Source organism: Cucurbita pepo, chromosome LG20 (genome assembly GCF_002806865.2).
Source record: "Cucurbita pepo subsp. pepo cultivar mu-cu-16 chromosome LG20, ASM280686v2, whole genome shotgun sequence".
In the NCBI taxonomy this organism is placed as follows: domain Eukaryota; kingdom Viridiplantae; phylum Streptophyta; class Magnoliopsida; order Cucurbitales; family Cucurbitaceae; genus Cucurbita; species Cucurbita pepo.
In genome coordinates, this window is record NC_036657.1 from 1262991 (window position 1) to 1280309 (window position 17319).

Consider the following 17319-nt stretch of genomic DNA (forward strand, 5'->3'; position numbering starts at 1 on the left):
TATTTAAAAAAAAAAGAAAAGAAAATCGAATAATAATAATATAGAGCGCGTAAAAATTCAACTTGTTCAAAAATAATCACTAAAAACTTTCAAAAATTACGAAAGACCCTTCCCCGCCTAAAGTCTAAAATCTCCCATCTCCCGTCTTAATCTCAACGATCATGATTCACTCTCTTTCATCTCAACGATCATAATTCACTCTCTTTCCTTTCTCATTTCTCTATCACATTCCTCTCTTCCCTCCAATTCCGAACCCATTTCCCGCATATTTTGTTCTAGATCTGCTGAGCGGCGGCCGGACTGTGACGACTGATGGCGGCTCTGCCATCCTCTTCCGCTCTACCGGATTCTTGTTCCTCCAGGCACCACACTTACAGTAGGAAGCAGAAATCCCTTGGTCTTTTATGCTCAAAGTATGATTCTTTTGCTGTCGGTGTAATCCATGCCTTTTTGCTTGATGATTTCAAGGTTTTGATTTGTTTCTGTGTTCTGTGCAGTTTTTTGAGCTTGTATAACCACGATGGAGTCCATTCGATTGGGCTTGATGATGCCGCATCGCGATTAGGTTTAATTCTAGTTCGTATTTGTTGCATGAACTGTTTAGTTTTTTGATTTTTTGATTTTTTTTTTTTTTTTTTCTGAAATCTGAGGGTTTTGGTGTGTACAGGTGTGGAAAGGCGGCGGATCTACGATATCGTGAATGTCTTGGAAAGCGTCGGGGTGGGATTTGTTTTTTGGTTTCTTTTCTGAAGTTATTTTGTGTTTGTTCTGATTCCGTGTATGTGCTGATTTAAGCTCGTGTTTTCCTCTTGTAATTTAGGTTCTCTCGAGAAAGGCGAAGAATCAGTACAGCTGGAATGGGTTTGGGGCAATCCCTAAGGCCTTACAAGATCTTAAAGTAGGTTAATTCGGTTTCCTTAGGGTAAAATGGAGTTGCTCTGATTTCATTTTATCTGCTGTTCCCATTAGGGATATGGAAATAATTTAGTTTTGAATTGTTTGATAGGAAGAGGGCTTGAAGGAGAATTGTAGTGCATCTGATTGCAACGATTATGCAAAAGTAGGCTATTTTATTTTCTCCCCATTTGTTGCGTGCGTATGGGTTGCAATTTGAAGTTTCCTTGCTTACATTTTGTCACATTTAGGTCTCGGATGATGAAGACGACGATGAAAGATTTTCCAATCCGACTGGAAGCCAGAACTCAACTGCAGCCGTGCCGAAATCATCTTCATCATCGCTGAAAGCCGGTATGCATTTTCCTTGTTATTTCAATTGACCCTTTTTTATCTTCGGAAGTTGCCCATCAGCCTATTTTGAGATTGGTTTTTCTGATTGCTTGAATTGATACTGTGTGTTTAAGTTGGCTGTCCTCCGCCAACATTTGTACGGTTTGGCCATCAGGGCATGTGGTTCATTGGTTCAATTTCAGACCTTTATATTTGTTGTACTAAACAAAGTAGGTTGCCTTCCACAATCTGGTTCCCTTACTCTTTCTATTAGTATCTGCAGACAATAGAAGGGAAAAGTCATTGGCTCTCCTGACGCAAAATTTTGTTAAGCTATTTATTTGCAGTCATGTGAGTGAAAAAATGACACCCTATCTTTTACTTGTTTGTGGGTGATCCTCTGTGCGAGTTCTGTTGATTGATAGAATAATTTTGGCGTTACAGGTGAATATGATTTCCCTTGATGAAGCAGCAAAACTCTTATTAGGAGATGGTCACAATTCATCAATAATGAGAAGCAAGTAATCCTAAACTTTGCTATTAATTTTAGAATGTGAACTGGGAAATTCTTGATAGTAACTATCTTTTGTTATTTGCAGCAAAGGTAAGGAGGCTATATGACATTGCGAATGTGCTGTCTTCTATGAATCTAATTGAAAAGGTACTGCCTTATTGCACGCTGACCAGAGTATTAAATTTCTATCAACATATTGATCCTTCTAGATGTCTATAGGTTTGACATTGGCATAAGGGGCGAATCAATACTTCCATTATGTCATAAAGAATCGATGAATCTTAACAAGAATATCAACAAAATATTGCAAGTGTAGACAAGAGAAATTTTAACTTATTTAAAACAGGTGAAATGCTTATTTGTTAATTTAGATATTTTTAATGAGTTTTTTTTTTTTTTTTATAAAAAAAAAATCTAGGAATATCCATATCAATATTGTCATTTATATTTCCATGAAATAAACGGAGACGTCGTGTTGTGTTTGTTTCTGCTGTTCTTTGGCTCAAGTTTGACATTTGTTGGAATCATATGCAGACCCATACAGCTGACACAAGAAAGCCTGCGTTTAGGTGGTTGGGGGTGAGGGGTAAGGTCAAGAGTGAGCCTACCGTTCTTCCAGAGTCCAGAAAAAGGGCATTTGGAACTGACGTAACAAATGTCAGTTATAAGAAGACTAAGGCCGAAAGTTCTGCCTATCAGGGTTTAAATCATTGTCTCAATGTGCAAAAGCTAGTGCAGTGCGAGAATTCTTCGCAAGAGGATAGCCAGAACAGTCAGGATCAGGAATGTGAACGAACTTCCAAGAGCTATCAGTTTGGACCGTTTTCTCCAGTAACAGTAGCTAAGGTCAGTGTCTCAGATAATAACAATGTGAAGCGGACTCATGACTGGGAAAGCCTCTCCTCAACATTCCGCCCTCAGTATCACAACCAAGGTAATCCCTAATTAAACACAGTTGAACAAAGTGCTGTTTTGTTTTGAAATGCCATAATGGATCTAAATGGGCCAATTGGTTGAATTTCCAAACTTCGAATTCATATTTATTCACCCCTAACACTGGTTTCCAATTTTCAATTATTCAAACTCCGTATTCATATTTTTTTCAGCACTTCCACCGGTTTACAACTTTCAATTATTCTTCAGCACGCTTCTCATGTTTGATATTGTAACCTTTATTGGTCAGTATTAGGCGACAAGTTTAGAATTTTTAAGATCCTCAAACTTGATACAAACTAATGCTGTGGTGTTTGTTCTTGGAATCGTCAGCCTTAAAAGAACTTTTCTCCCATTACGTGGAAGCATGGAAATCATGGTATTCTGAAGCAGTGAAGAAACCTATACAAATATCTTGATGCGCTTTGTTTCGTGCTAGAAATATTTAATAAGCTTACCTTGATTGAGCACTGTTTCTACTGCAATTAGTCAGGAAAAAAAAAAGTTTGACCTTGGTTGCATTTCCTTAGTGCACCAACGTAGGAAGGGGTCATCTTTGAAGTGCCAAACATTTCCAATAGCTTCTTGTCTGTTTGTATTTATCCTGAAAACAAGTCTAACATAGTTGTTAGTTATTATTATTTTATTGTAGCTATGTCCTTTCCCCTACAGTGTTCAATGAAATGGGCACTTTTGGCCTTCGTTGAAAAGTGGTTTCCCATTGGAACTAAAATGTATACATATTGGAGTTTTGGTCTGGAAATCTTATTCTCTTGCTTGACTGTCGACATCATCCTAGGTTTCTGGATGCAATTCTTGTGAAAGTAAATGAATGCAAAGAAAAATTCAAACCAGAGAAGTTGACTTAGGTACTAGTTGTTTATGTGTTTCATCCATTTGCTTCAAGCCATAAGATTTTTGAAGTCCCTCAACAATCTTTTCCCTTTGAACTATCATTCTGGGAAAGAACTTCTAACCTTAAGGATGGTTATTATTGATGTTCTGATTACTTAAATTATGTCTAGATTGAAATCACAGCAATTCTTGCTTCCAATCTTCTTAAAGCTCAAAAATATGTGATCTGATGAAGGGGTTGTCCTATATCAGCTTTGATTTTGATCTTCAAAGTCGATCGATGTTTTGATTAGTTAAATTACGTTTGAATTTCTTGAGGCTCATAAATATATACTTTGATGTGAAGCTTTTCTTCTCCTATTGTCACACGTTGTTGATACGATATTTGACCATAAACTATAAGAGCGATTATAATTGGTTGAATTACATAGAAAAAGAAGTTTGAATTTTACTTTTTGAGTTTCTAAATTTGTTAGAATATTTGACAAAAAGTAAGACCTAGAACTAGATGACAACGACTTAGAATAGATATTTAGACTTTCATACTATTGATAGTCAGTCTCATAGTTTCTTATGCACTATTATGAATTATTAGTGCAAGTAATTTTAAAACATTTATAAAATAACAAAGTGAATGACTTTCACTAAGATATCGAATAGTTGTCCCTAATTCAAGTTGATTATGTTTTGCCTCTTACTCGGAGAAAGACGATCAAACAATTTCCAAAAGATGATCAAACAATTTCCAATCATGGCCCTTGCGGATCTGGTCATCTATATAATATACAAAAAGAACCTCAAGATATTTGATATCTTTCTCTTTGTGAGATCTTAATTCTAAGGACGGTTTTATTAGATATCTTGCCCTCTTTTTTTCAATCGAGTTCCTCCACCACCACGAACCCAGTTAAATTCATGCATGGGTTGATAAGTTATATGGTTGAGGAGTAGATGAACTAAAAATAACTATTCTTATTTTCACAAAGCTTACAGTTTTAAGTCTTACCTTCCTTCTTNTTTTTTTTTTTTTTTTTTTTTTTTTTTTTTTTTGGGGGGGGGGGGTACGAAAAACGGCAGTTAAGATGAATTCCCGGTGGTGGGTAAAATAGCGAAGGCCAAAATTTGCTCATCTTCATCTTCTTCATACCATATGCAGGGTTTCATAATCGACTGCAGATCGAGTAAACGTTGAAGCAATTTTTTGCTAATTTCCATGTGAGTTTCTCTGTTCGTTGATGCTTATTGATTGTTACTGATTTCTCATTTGGAACTATACATGTCCTCTGTATTCTGGGGATTGAATAATCGCGAGAAAGAACAGTCATTCGAACCCTTTTTTTTTTGGTTCAATTGAAACTGATTTCAGTTTCTGATCCCCTTCTTCAAATCGCAGCTTGAGAGATGAAAAATCTGTCAAGAAATCGAAGGATTTGATGTAGTATTGGACTAAAAGGTTGCTGACTACATCGCCACTGTCATGTATGGGACCTGTTGAGTTATGGAGTCTGCTCCCTGTATTTATAGCTTGGTCAATGGCTATATCCGGTAAAGCTATATATGGTACATAGCTATATATAGTAGATGGTTAAATCTGGTAAAGCTATATTTAGTAGACTGAACCATATATATATCCCGTCCAGTAAAGCTCTTAAATGTACTTTTCTATTCTCTGTACTCTCTTGTTGTACATGCCTGAAGTCATCAATAAAAAATCCTTTTAGCCAGAGTTCTCCTTGCAACTTCTCTCTATCCTTCTCTTTGTGTTCATCTAGATCGAGCGTGTGCGTTGTTGTGCGATCCTAACAACTGGTATCGATCCTAACAACTGGTATCAGAGCAAGGCAAAATTCACCACGATCTGTGAAGATGGAAAGTTCAAAGATTGGAATTGAGAAGTTCGATGGATCCGATTTCGGTTTCTGGAAGATGCAGATTGAAGATTATCTGTACCAGAAAGATCTTCACGAACCTCTGTTGGGGGTGAAGCCGGATACCATGACCACGGAACAGTGGAAGCTCAAGGATCGACAAGCCTTAGGGATGATCCGGTTGACGCTATCCAGAAACGTGGCGTTTAACATCATCAAGGAGAAGACAACGTCAGATCTGATGAAGGCGCTGTCAAATATGTATGAAAAACCGTCGGCTATGAACAAGGTGTATTTGATGCGTAGATTGTTCAATCTACAGATGTCTGAAGGTGGACGTGTTGCGGATCATATAAATGAATTCAATATGATCATAAGTCAACTGGGTTCGGTGGAAATTAATTTCGAAGATGAAATTAAAGCGTTGATTTTGATGTCATCCTTACCCGAGTCATGGGATACTGTTGTTGCCGCAATCAGCAGTTCCCGAGGATCTGATAAACTGAAGTTTGATGAAATTCGAGATGTAGTTCTCAGCGAAAGTATTCGCAAACGGGAAACTGGAGATTCATCAGGCAATGCTCTCAGTGTTGATCGAAGGGGAAGAAGCAAATCAAAGAGCTCAAACAAACATGGGCGTTCAAAATCAAAGAACCGGGGAAAATCTCCAAACAAACCCAACGTAACGTGTTGGAGCTGTGGGGGAAAAGGACACTTTCGGACAGATTGTACAAAGCTAAAGAAGAAGCAGAATCATAAATCTGAAGATGATGATGATTCTATATACACAACAGAAGATGCTGAGGACGTTTTAATCCTTAGTGTGGATAGCCCAGCTGAATCCTGGATTTTGGATTCAGGTGCATCGTTCCATTCGTCTCCAAGTAAGGAATTGTTTCGAAATTTCAAATCAGGAAATTTCGGGAAGGTGTATCTTGCCGACAATAAAACCTTGGAGATTGAAGGAAAGGGAGATGTCTCCATACAAACTCCAGCAGGAAATCAATGGACATTACAAGATGTCAGATACATTCCTGGTCTCAAGAAGAACCTGATCTCTATTGGTCAGTTGGATAGCACAGGCTATGCAGCAGAGTTTGGAAAGAGTTCCTGGAAGATTGTGAAGGGCGCCATGGTTGTTGCGCGTGGCACAAAATCTGGAACCTTATACACTACTGCAGAGTGTATAAACATGACTGCTGCTGCTGAGAGTGCTTCCAATTCAAGTCTATGGCACAATAGACTTGGACATATGAGCGTCAAAGGAATGAAGATGCTCACTGCGAAAGGAGCTTTAGAAGGCTTAAAATCTGTTGATATGGGTCTTTGTGAGAGCTGCGTTATGGGCAAACAGAAACGAGTTAGTTTCACAAAGGCTGCCAGAGAACCGAAGAAAGTGCGGTTGGAAATGGTCCATACAGACGTCTGGGGACCATCTCCAGTTTCATCACTTGGTGGATCAAGGTACTACGTCACCTTCATCGATGACTTCAGCAGGAAGGTATGGGTTTACTTTCTGAAACATAAGTCAGATGTGTTTACCACCTTCAAGAAGTGGAAAGCTGAAGTTGAAAATCAGACCGGCTTGAAGATCAAATGCCTGAGGTCTGACAATGGAGGAGAGTACAACAAATCAGAGTTTATAACATTTTGTGCAGCTGAGGGAATTAGATTAATAAGAACAATTCCCGGTAAGGCAAGACAAAATGGTATTGCAGAAAGGATGAACAGAACCTTGAATGAGCGAGCAAGAAGCATGAGGATTCATTCTGGATTGCCAAAGGCATTCTGGGCTGATGCTGTGAACACAGCAGCATATTTGATTAATAGAGGGCCGTCAGTACCCTTGAAGTTCAAATTGCCCGAAGAAGTATGGACAGGAAAAGAACTCAAGTACTCTCACTTGAGAACCTTTGGCTGTACTGCATATGTTCATGTTGATCCAGAGAAGAGAGATAAGCTTGATGCTAAGGCTGTGAAATGCTACTTCATAGGCTATGGCTCTGACATGTTCGGGTATAGGTTTTGGGATGAGAAAAATATGAAGATCCTAAGACACTGTGATGTGACCTTTGATGAAAATGTCATGTACAAGGACAGAGAGAAGATAAACTCTGAGACTACGAAGCAAGTGGGAGTTGAATTTGAGTGGCAAGAAAATTCACACAGTGATGGTACAACAGAAGCTCAAGAAACTCCTGATCCTATTGCTGAAGAACCAGACGTGGCTGATCCTATTGCTGAAGAACCAGACGTGGAGCAAGTTGCACCTGAACAGGTGTTGAGAAGATCATCCAGAACTACCAGAGCACCAGACAGATATTCAACCTCATTACACTATCTGTTGCTGACTGACGAAGGAGAACCAGAGTCCTTTGATGAGGCCCTACAAGTGGAAGATTCAACTAAGTGGGAGCAAGCCATGGATGATGAGATGAGCTCACTTGAAAGGAATAATACGTGGGTGCTGACTGAGTTGCCTACAGGAAAGAGAGCTCTGTTGAACAAATGGGTGTTCAAAATCAAGGTTGAACCAGATGGCAGAAGGAGGTTTAAGGCTCGGTTAGTAGTTAAAGGATATTCACAAAGAAAAGGCATTGATTATGCTGAGATCTTTTCTCCAGTTGTGAAATTAACTACTATCCGAATTCTACTGAGTATTGTTGCATCGGAGAATTTGCACCTTGAGCAAATGGATGTAAAAACGGCATTTTTACATGGAGATCTAGACGAGGAGATCTATATGCAACAACCCGAAGGATTTGCAGCTCCAAGCAAGGAGCACATGGTGTGTAAGCTCAATAAGAGCTTGTATGGACTGAAACAAGCACCGAGACAATGGTACAAGAAGTTTGACTCCTTCATGAGCAAGAGTGGTTTCCACAGAAGTGAAAAGGATCAGTGTTGCTACCTCAAGAAATACACTGATTCTTATGTGTTTCTACTCCTGTATGTGGATGATATACTAATTGCTGGATCAAGTATGAGGGAGATAAACCACCTGAAGGCAAGCTTGTCTTCAGTATTTGAGATGAAAGATTTAGGTGCAGCGAAGCAGATCCTTGGGATGAGGATTTCTCGAGATAGATCTGCTGGCACATTAAATCTATCCCAAGAGCAGTACATTGAGAAGGTGTTGTCCAAATTCAAGATGAATAACGCTAAACCCAGGACTACCCCCTTGGCAAATCATATTAAATTGTCAAAGGGGCAATCTCCCAAGACAGTTGAGGAACGTGAGCACATGGCATCAGTTCCGTACGCTTCTGCAGTTGGGAGTTTGATGTATGCTATGGTCTGCACTAGACCTGACATAACACATGCAGTGGGAGTTGTTAGCAAGTACATGGCAAATCCAGGGAAGGAACATTGGGAAGCTGTGAAGTGGCTTCTAAGATATCTGAGAGGTACATCCAATACTACACTTTGTTATGGCAATGGCAAAGTAGTTCTGCAAGGTTTTGTGGATGCTGATCTGAGTGGAGATGTAGACTCCAGCAAGAGCACATCTGGGTATATCTACACTATAGATGGAACAGCAGTGAGTTGGATGTCTAAGCTTCAGAAATGCGTTGCTCTTTCATCTACTGAAGCTGAGTACGTGGCCATAGCTGAAGCTGGAAAGGAGATGATATGGATGACAGACTATCTAGAAGAATTAGGCCGGAAGCAGTGCAAGAAGATCCTTTATACAGATAGTCAGAGTGCCATACAGTTGGTGAAAAACCCAGTCTATCATTCAAGAACAAAACACATTAGAAGACGGTACCATTTCACTCGCAGGTTAGTGGAAGAAGGCGATATGTGTTTGGAGAAGATAGAGGGTGCAAAGAATCCAGCAGACATGTTGACAAAATGTGTTGATGTTGGAAAATTAAAGCTATGCAAAGCCCTAATTGGTATGGTGTAGGATCAGTCTCCAAGTGGGAGAATTGTTGAGTTATGGAGTCTGCTCCCTGTATTTATAGCTTGGTCAATGGCTATATCCGGTAAAGCTATATATGGTACATAGCTATATATAGTAGATGGTTAAATCTGGTAAAGCTATATTTAGTAGACTGAACCATATATATATCCCGTCCAGTAAAGCTCTTAAATGTACTTTTCTATTCTCTGTACTCTCTTGTTGTACATGCCTGAAGTCATCAATAAAAAATCCTTTTAGCCAGAGTTCTCCTTGCAACTTCTCTCTATCCTTCTCTTTGTGTTCATCTAGATCGAGCGTGTGCGTTGTTGTGCGATCCTAACAACTGGTATCGATCCTAACAGGACCAACATTGAGAATTTGGATAGGGATTCCAAGCTGTAACCAATTGGACATTGTCTGGTAATCAAATCTAAACCAAAAACCCCATTATTTCCATATCGTAGTCAAAAGAAAATTCAGATCATCTCATCATTTATATTTTATCATCATTTTGTTATTATGGAGACGTTTCTTTAGCTTTATTTATTCATGTCACAGAAAAATTATAATAACAACCATCCTGTTAGCAGATGGCTGATGCCTGCAATTTTTGTCCGTTGGATAAACTTATCCAAAAAACTTGTTATCAAATTGGGAATTCAATGAACAAGTAGGGTTTTAGTGCAATTATGTCTTTAAGCTTGTTGTTGGTGGAGTGGTGGCCAATATTGATGATGTAAGTGCTTGTTTTCTTAGTTATCTTCCCACTATAATTCATACACTATTTTTCAGGGTCTAGTGGCAATCACTACACGCTTTTATTTGAAACGTATGGATATATGCCACACCCATATGATTGTAGTACGGTTTTAGTTTTAATGTTTCCAGTTGTTTAGTTTGTTTGGAGAACTGCTTTCAAAATGGTTCTTTGTTAATGTGAGATCCCACATCAGTTGGGGAGGAGAACAAAACATTCTTTATAAGGGGTGGAAACCTCTTCCTAGCAGAAAGAGGACAAGATCAACTAGCGGTGGGCTTGGGCCGTAACAAATGGTATTAAAGTCAGACATCGGGCGATGTGCCAGCGAGGAGGTGGAGTGCCAGCAAGAACGCTGGGCACCGAAGGAGGGTGGATTGGGGGGTCCACATCGATTGGAGAAGGGAATGAGTACCAGTGAGGACGCTGGGCCGCGAAGGAGGGTGGTTTGTGAGATCCCACATCGGTTGGGGAGAAGAACAAAACTTTTTTTTTTAAGGGTGTGAAAACCTCTCCCTAGCATACGCATTTTGAAAACTTTGAGGGAAATCCCGAACGGGAAAGCCTAAATAAACACTTTTCACAAGCATAGTGATTATGACCGGTGGAGGTTTAGTGTCCCTATATAGACTCAAACTATGATTTTGGGATAAGGAAACCATGAGTTAAGGATGCCAATATGACATCAGATGAACTAGAAGTCAAGAAGATCATTGGCAGTTAACCAAGAAAATAACTGCATTGGTATGATGGTGTCTCTTTGGTAGAGTTCAAAAGCAAAATTACATGAGCTCAAGTCCAAGAGGAACGATATAATACCGTTAAAAAAATGTGGGGACTCTGTTATCCTAATACCATATTTTAGTGCAAGAGTCTATGCCTATGTATATTTAACAATGAAGATAGACTAGTTGTCTACTTTGTTTATATATCAGGGAAGTATTATATACATGGTTTTAGGAGTTTGTGAAATCAGGTGAAAGGGAAAACTAGCTGAATAGAAGTGAAAAGGTATTTAAAAGAGCAAATCTGGTGGTATGTCAATTTCCTACACATTTTTGTGTCTTTTGTTCTGTACTTTCACATTATTTCCTAGGTTTAAAGGCATACCTGATAGGATCACATTACCCAATATATGTTCAAATCCATTCATGATGTCTCTTTTTGAAAGGATAGTGAGGAAACATTTGATAAAATGTCAATAATTCATCCAACAAACCCCATATATCTTATTGGAACAATCTAGATTTGTAAAATTAGCTTTATACCTTTTTTTTAATTAGTCTCTTCCTTTTGATGTAGCGAAGTATTCTTCGCAACTTATAATTTTCCCCTGCTTTATCGTTATCAATTATTAATTTTCAACACTGAATTCAAATAGTTTACCAAGAACATCCATGAAATTTTAGGGCCTTGAACATTGGTTTTCAGCTTTTCGAAGAAAAACTATCCAAAGACTATATAACGTTCAAGAAAAGATAGCAAGAAAACGCCCAGGTCTGGCTTGTTGACCCTGAAGACATGAGCTAAACTAATTGAAAAGTATGAGTATTGTGAGCCTAGCCACAAATTTTGAGCAAGAAGCACTATGCAATCCTTGGTAAAGCTTTTACGACGTCTTGTCGAATTTGGTAAACGAACAAATAGGTGCCTAATATAGACTTGAGTCTCGAGTCACAATCTTGGAACATAGTATAATCTAACCTTTAGAAATTACTTTGACATAGTATAATCTAACCTTTAGAAATTACTTTGATAAAAGAAGGAATAATAGAAGGGGAGGGGGCAAGCAACCTATCCTTTGGAACATGGTATACTCTTGGATCACATACTTTGTTTCATATAAGTTTGGTATATTGGATGAAAAAATAGTCTTTTAAGTACTAAAAATAAGAATACTCGAAATTCAAGACGATATGGAGAAGGAACTTAAACGTCTTGTAAACTTTTGAGTATCAAGATAGCTTGTAACTTCGTTAACAAGGGAAATGAACGAAACCGCCAAGAAATGGATCTGTTCCAAAATTCTATAAGATTTAGAGATATAGTTTAACGTTGAGGGGAGGATTTTCCATTGAAGATAAAGTGTTATGATAGTATAGTTCAAAAATAAAAACTATTTTCTCCTCTTACCAAACAAAAACTTAAAACTAAGTAGACCATTAATGAAAAAGACAGAGTTACTGTTACCCAAAAGGCATGAAACAAAGGCCTAACTACAAAATGAAAACCTTGAAAAGAAGCATAAATGATAGGCACTCAAGGATGGGGAAGAAATCAATTGGAACCAAGCAAAATTAAAGAGTACTCTTAGAGAAGAGGGAGCCAAACACTTGGCAGAAATTGAAGGGTTCAAAGGAAGCAATGGGAGTGTCCTTTTGCAGACAAACAAAGAGAGAAGCTGTTCAAAAAAGGTTCTTCTTACCAGAAACGTCTAACAAATTTCCCATTCAGTGGAGCACTTGAGGGGCAGCTCAGAAAGGCCAAAATGCAATCTATTGGAAAGTTACAAGCCTTGACCCATGTGCTCTTCCCCCCCCTACTCCCATCCTCCTTCTCTCTGTTATTAACCCTTCTCCTTCCTTTCTATGTAAAAACTATTACCACTGTTTCTTAAAATCATATCCAATTTCTTACCATGTTGCTCTTCTTTTACCTTCACCTTTTTACCTAATGTTACCAACTTTACCATGCTCTTTTGTCACATATCGAAGTTGGATCAGGATTCCTTCAATGGGAGCACAAAGAATGTTTTAAAGGACGTTTTGTCTTATCTGACAAAGATAACAATCGAATCTCGAGTAATTTTTTTACTGTATGAACTTTTGCCTGTAAAACTATCATTAGTGGTAGAAATCCCTCCTCATTTAACCCAAAGTCAACATTTTTGGGACACATATCTCTTAATTCACGAGTTAGTCAATATTATTAGACTAGAGTCAAGATTTCTAGGATTGAGCCCATTATGTCCATCTAGAAAATAAGAAAAATAAAATTATAGCGTGATAAAAATATCTTTGTATCAATTTTCTCAGACCAAGTCCAAATCTTCAAGTCACAAAAAAAAAACTATGATATCCTTTTCACTCATAACTTATTTTCCTCAATGTTATACTTGTTCAAATGTATGTCATCAACTAGAGATTGGAAGGTTTAGTCTTCTTTTTTTAATCTATTAATTTTACCTTCAAGATTTCACAAACTCTACTTTGAATTCACCCATTCTGTCATAAAACTCGGCAGATCCTTTCAAAATTTGATAGAAACCAGCTTCTATAAATGAAAAGGGATGTGAAGAATCAAAGGACCAGAATGAAATAAATGGGGTAAGGGAGGAATATGTTTTAGAAAAAACGTAGCCAAAACTAGGGGAACTTTTAGGGGAGAAGGGGGTATTTATTTTTCCTAAATAGTCTCAATGATTTCACTAACACTTGCGTTTTAGCCTTTTAGCGCTGGCAAACTATAAAGATATGTTCCAGAAAAGAAGCATGTGGTGCATATGTACATTAATTTAGATTATAGCCTATGGGTTTTTCAATATTATTATATCAAATTTACTTTAGTGGGTGGGGAAGTAAAGAATTATCCCCAAATCCTACCAGAAAAGTAATCAAAATATTGTGTGAGAAAGAAATATCCCTTTCAGGTCCTTTCCCCTCATTTCCTCTTCAAATTTTTTAATTGAATGTGGAATATTAATGCTCCCCTCCTTTGCAATCGAATCTTACCAGATTAAAGAGAAAACCCCAAATAAATTATGAAAGGAAGAAAGAATGAAAAAACCCATCAAATATGGATCCTGAGATACATTGAGTTGTCTTCCACTTTTAAGGAGGGAGAAAAACAGAAAAGAACAAAAGAGAGCCACTTAATTTGAGATTAAAGCTCAGAACTTTCCTAGGATAAGTCCTGATTAATTGTATTTGTAGTTCTAAGGAATTAGGGGTTGTCCGCTTTCTTGGAAGCTGATTTTGGTTCATGGAGAGGCCCCAGAAGTCGTCACTGTCAATTATTGAACCCAAAACAGAGCCCCATTAGTTGATTTCTCAGCCAAATTGGAGTAAACCCATCTCGGATTTCATGTTTTTGATACAATATTTGGCTTGTCTGAAAATAATCTGGGCCGTCAATTGGTTGGTAGACAGATAATATCCGAATAGGATGTTGTCAAATTTGAAGATGGTAAATCTGTGAGAGTGAAAAACCAAGCTCTGCTGTAGCTTCTATATGCATGGCGGATAGAGAGTGGAACTAGTAGAAATACGGGTCAATTAGAGGCTGTTTAAAAACCATTTCCTACGTTTCATGTTCTCCAAAATTATACAGATAGAGAAACCAAAGTGGGCCATTTCTTGTCTCTCCCACTTTTTGCCAACAGATAGAAAAGAAAGAATCATCTATAAAAAGTTGCCCCAAGTCATCGTTTTCCTTGAACGATCACTGCCTCCAAATGGGAATTATGGAGTACCATCAAGCTTTTCATAATTCAGACACATATTTCGATCGATCTTACTCTTCTTCTTCTTCTTATTCTTCTCCATGTCTCACTACTTTCAAGGGTCACTCTTCTTACATCTCTTCTCTGACTCTCGCCGGAAAATTCCTCTACTCTGGTTCATCCGACAAAGAAATCCGATCATGGAGACGAAACCCAATTCAAAACTGTGAAGAAAATCAGGAAGAGTTTCAGAATAATATGGTTACTGCCGGACATGGCGCAGTGAAATCTCTAGTTGTTTCATCTGATAAACTTTACAGCGCCCATCAGGACCATAAAATTCGCGTTTGGAAAATCTCTAATGATTTCGATCAACAACAAAAGTACACGCGCTTGGCCACGCTGCCAACGCTCGGCGACCGGACGGCCAGGCTTTTGATGCCCAATAATCAGGTCCAGATCCGACGGCACAAGAAATGCACATGGGTTCATCATGTCGATACGGTTTCGGCTCTTGCTCTGTCAAACGATGAGTCGCTTCTGTACTCCGTCTCGTGGGATCGGACTCTCAAAATCTGGCGGACTTCCGATTTCAAATGCTTGGAGTCCGTTGCCGGAGCCCACGACGACGCCATAAACGCCGTCGCGCTCGCTGGCGACGGCGACGTGTACACCGGATCGACGGACAAGAGAATCAAAGTCTGGAGAAAAAACCCAGATGGAAAAAGGCATTTTTTGGTCCAAACACTTGAGAAGCACAGCTCGGGAATTAATGCCTTGGCCCTCGCCGGCGATGGGTCGGTTTTATTTTCCGGCGCCTGCGACAGGTCGGTCCTGATTTGGGAGAAGGAGGAAGGGGGTGGATTTATGGAGTTGGTGGGTGTGTTGAGAGGCCATTCGAAGGCCATATTGTGTTTGGCTGTGGTGTTGGATTTGGTCTGTAGTGGCTCTGCAGACAAGACGATCAGAATTTGGAAAAGGGTCGTCGCCGGAAGCGGAAATTATGTATGTTTGACGGTTTTGGAAGGGCATAACGGTCCCGTGAAATGTCTGGCGGCGGCGGTTGATCGGTACAACCAAAACGACAGGTCGTTAATGGTTTACAGTGGTGGTTTGGACTGTGATATCAAGGCGTGGCAGATTTGTGTTCCTCATGTTTAAATTGAAACTTTTATTGATCTTTTTTGGGGTTCTTTGAGGGATTTGTGTACATATTATCAATGAGTTTAGTGAATTGTGTTTTTGGAAAGTATGGTTTGCAAGTGAGTGATCTCTATGGCCAATCCTAAGCATTTGGCTTTTGGATCATCAAATATGAAGAAGTAATAAAATTTCTTTTTATGATAGGGCAACAGATTGTCTCGTTAAAGAGGCATTGCTCGCTTCTAGCTTGCAAGTAAGGGAAGGCTAAAGCCTAAAATCGAGTTTTAGAAGCTATAGAAATAGGATTTTATTTTGGATCTTTGATATTTCTGTGCTTTTTAACCGTAGTCATCTTACCAGAAAGTAAGAAATCACATATTTCAAGAACAGACAGTCATTCGTATATTGATATCACAGTTGAGACGCCATTTTATGGGTTATCATTGGAGTGTTTGACATAAGATTTAGTTAATAACTTTTAGGTTTGTATACGACGAGGACTTTGAATTTTGAAGAGTATATATAGGCTATCTAATTCAAGATTGTATATAATAACTCATTAACTTTCCATTTTGTTTCTACAGGAGTCTTTGACTAACTCAACCTTTTTTAAATTATGTATTTATTATATCAATTTTATGTATAATAGACGGATTAATTTTAAAATACGTTGAATATGTTAGAGACTTCTTTTTAGAGTTGTATTTCTTTTTTTCTTTTTTTTCTTTTTTATGGATATTATCTTGTGGCTTTTTTTTATATCTCTATCCATGAGTTTGATAAGACAATAGAAAGAAATAAAGTTAGATAAAATGGTAATCACTTTTGTGTCTAAATGATAAAGACAATAGAATGAAATTACTAGCTATTGGTGGTGTCTTATGTAGGCGTGGACTTGATGGCAAGTTAGATATTGGACATCTCGACTAAATCGTACATTAAAGTCTAACACGATTGTAATTAGAGAAGATTTTGACTAATCGAGACACATACTAGACGAGAGCTATAATAAAAAGTCTTGACTTATAGTGTTAATAAATTTAAATTCAATTTATATCGAGATATAAAAGCATAGATTATAGAATTATGAGTTTCTCATGTTCGGCTTCAAATTTTATCAATATATTGGGTGGAAGACTCAAATCTTTGACTTTTGTTGAAAGTAATAGGTCTATTTGAATTTATACTCGTGTAAACATTATTTATAAGAATTATTTATAAGAGTTGGTATTTGATATGTGCCATTTTTCTAAAATTGATTTTTGTGGTCTATTAGAAATGGATGGATGAAGTAAACCTCAAATATTTAGAGAGTTATCGTGTGCCCACCAATTAAACTATACTTTTTATCCTCACTCTATTTTCATTTTATACATTTTAAATATTTGATTATTTTTGTTTGTTTCTTATTAAAGTTACAATTTAAAGACAAATTTCAACTTCAAAAAAGGTCCCGTGTTTATTTATTATGTTTGAAGTCTTAACTTTTTCTTTTCTTTTCTATATCATCCGTTATGATTATGAACATTGCACAATTATCACTACAACAAGTTAGGTTTTTAGTGCTAAAGATAAAAATCTCATTACGTTAAGCTCTTTTAGTTTCAGGTGTATTGTATTAAAATGTGATTGGGTGGACAACAGTAGGGATATTGAGATATATGAACTATTTAC

The 17319-nt window shown here is 37.9% G+C and overlaps 2 protein-coding genes across 5 annotated transcripts; both read left to right on the forward strand.

Moving 5' to 3' along the window:
- The first annotated feature begins 151 nt into the window (after positions 1-151).
- LOC111782585 (E2F transcription factor-like E2FE) lies at positions 152-3467 on the forward strand. Of its 4 annotated transcripts, none has more exons than XM_023663359.1 (12): positions 152-413; positions 498-565; positions 668-720; positions 821-898; positions 1007-1060; positions 1146-1248; positions 1502-1578; positions 1672-1744; positions 1827-1888; positions 2276-2675; positions 2848-2919; positions 3008-3467. In XM_023663359.1, the coding sequence occupies exons 1-12, from the start codon at positions 313-315 to the stop codon at positions 3091-3093; spliced, it is 1227 nt and encodes a 408-aa protein (XP_023519127.1). In that variant the 5' UTR covers positions 152-312; the 3' UTR covers positions 3094-3467. The 4 variants fall into 4 exon arrangements, with proteins under 4 accessions (XP_023519127.1, XP_023519128.1, XP_023519129.1 ...); XM_023663360.1 differs by having other exon boundaries at positions 153-413; positions 1511-1578; XM_023663361.1 differs by lacking the exon at positions 2848-2919 and having other exon boundaries at positions 156-413.
- Positions 3468-12090: 8623 nt separating this feature from the next.
- Positions 12091-15854, forward strand: LOC111783712 (protein JINGUBANG-like). Its single transcript, XM_023664631.1, has one exon. The coding sequence runs from the start codon at positions 14515-14517 to the stop codon at positions 15661-15663; it is 1149 nt and encodes a 382-aa protein (XP_023520399.1). The 5' UTR covers positions 12091-14514; the 3' UTR covers positions 15664-15854.
- Positions 15855-17319: the final 1465 nt, after the last annotated feature.

What these genes read in the sequence shown, in the direction of transcription:
- LOC111782585 (XM_023663359.1), top strand. Translation starts at nt 313, where the DNA reads ATGGCGGCTCTGCCATCCTCTTCCGCTCTACCGGATTCTTGTTCCTCC. An exon ending in AGGCCTTACAAGATCTTAAA is followed by an intron (nt 899 to 1,006) that starts GTAGGTTAATTC and finishes ATTGTTTGATAG; the next exon opens with GAAGAGGGCTTGAAGGAGAA. An exon ending in AGCTATTTATTTGCAGTCAT is followed by an intron (nt 1,579 to 1,671) that starts GTGAGTGAAAAA and finishes TTGGCGTTACAG; the next exon opens with GTGAATATGATTTCCCTTGA.
- LOC111783712 (XM_023664631.1), top strand. Translation starts at nt 14,515, where the DNA reads ATGGGAATTATGGAGTACCATCAAGCTTTTCATAATTCAGACACATAT.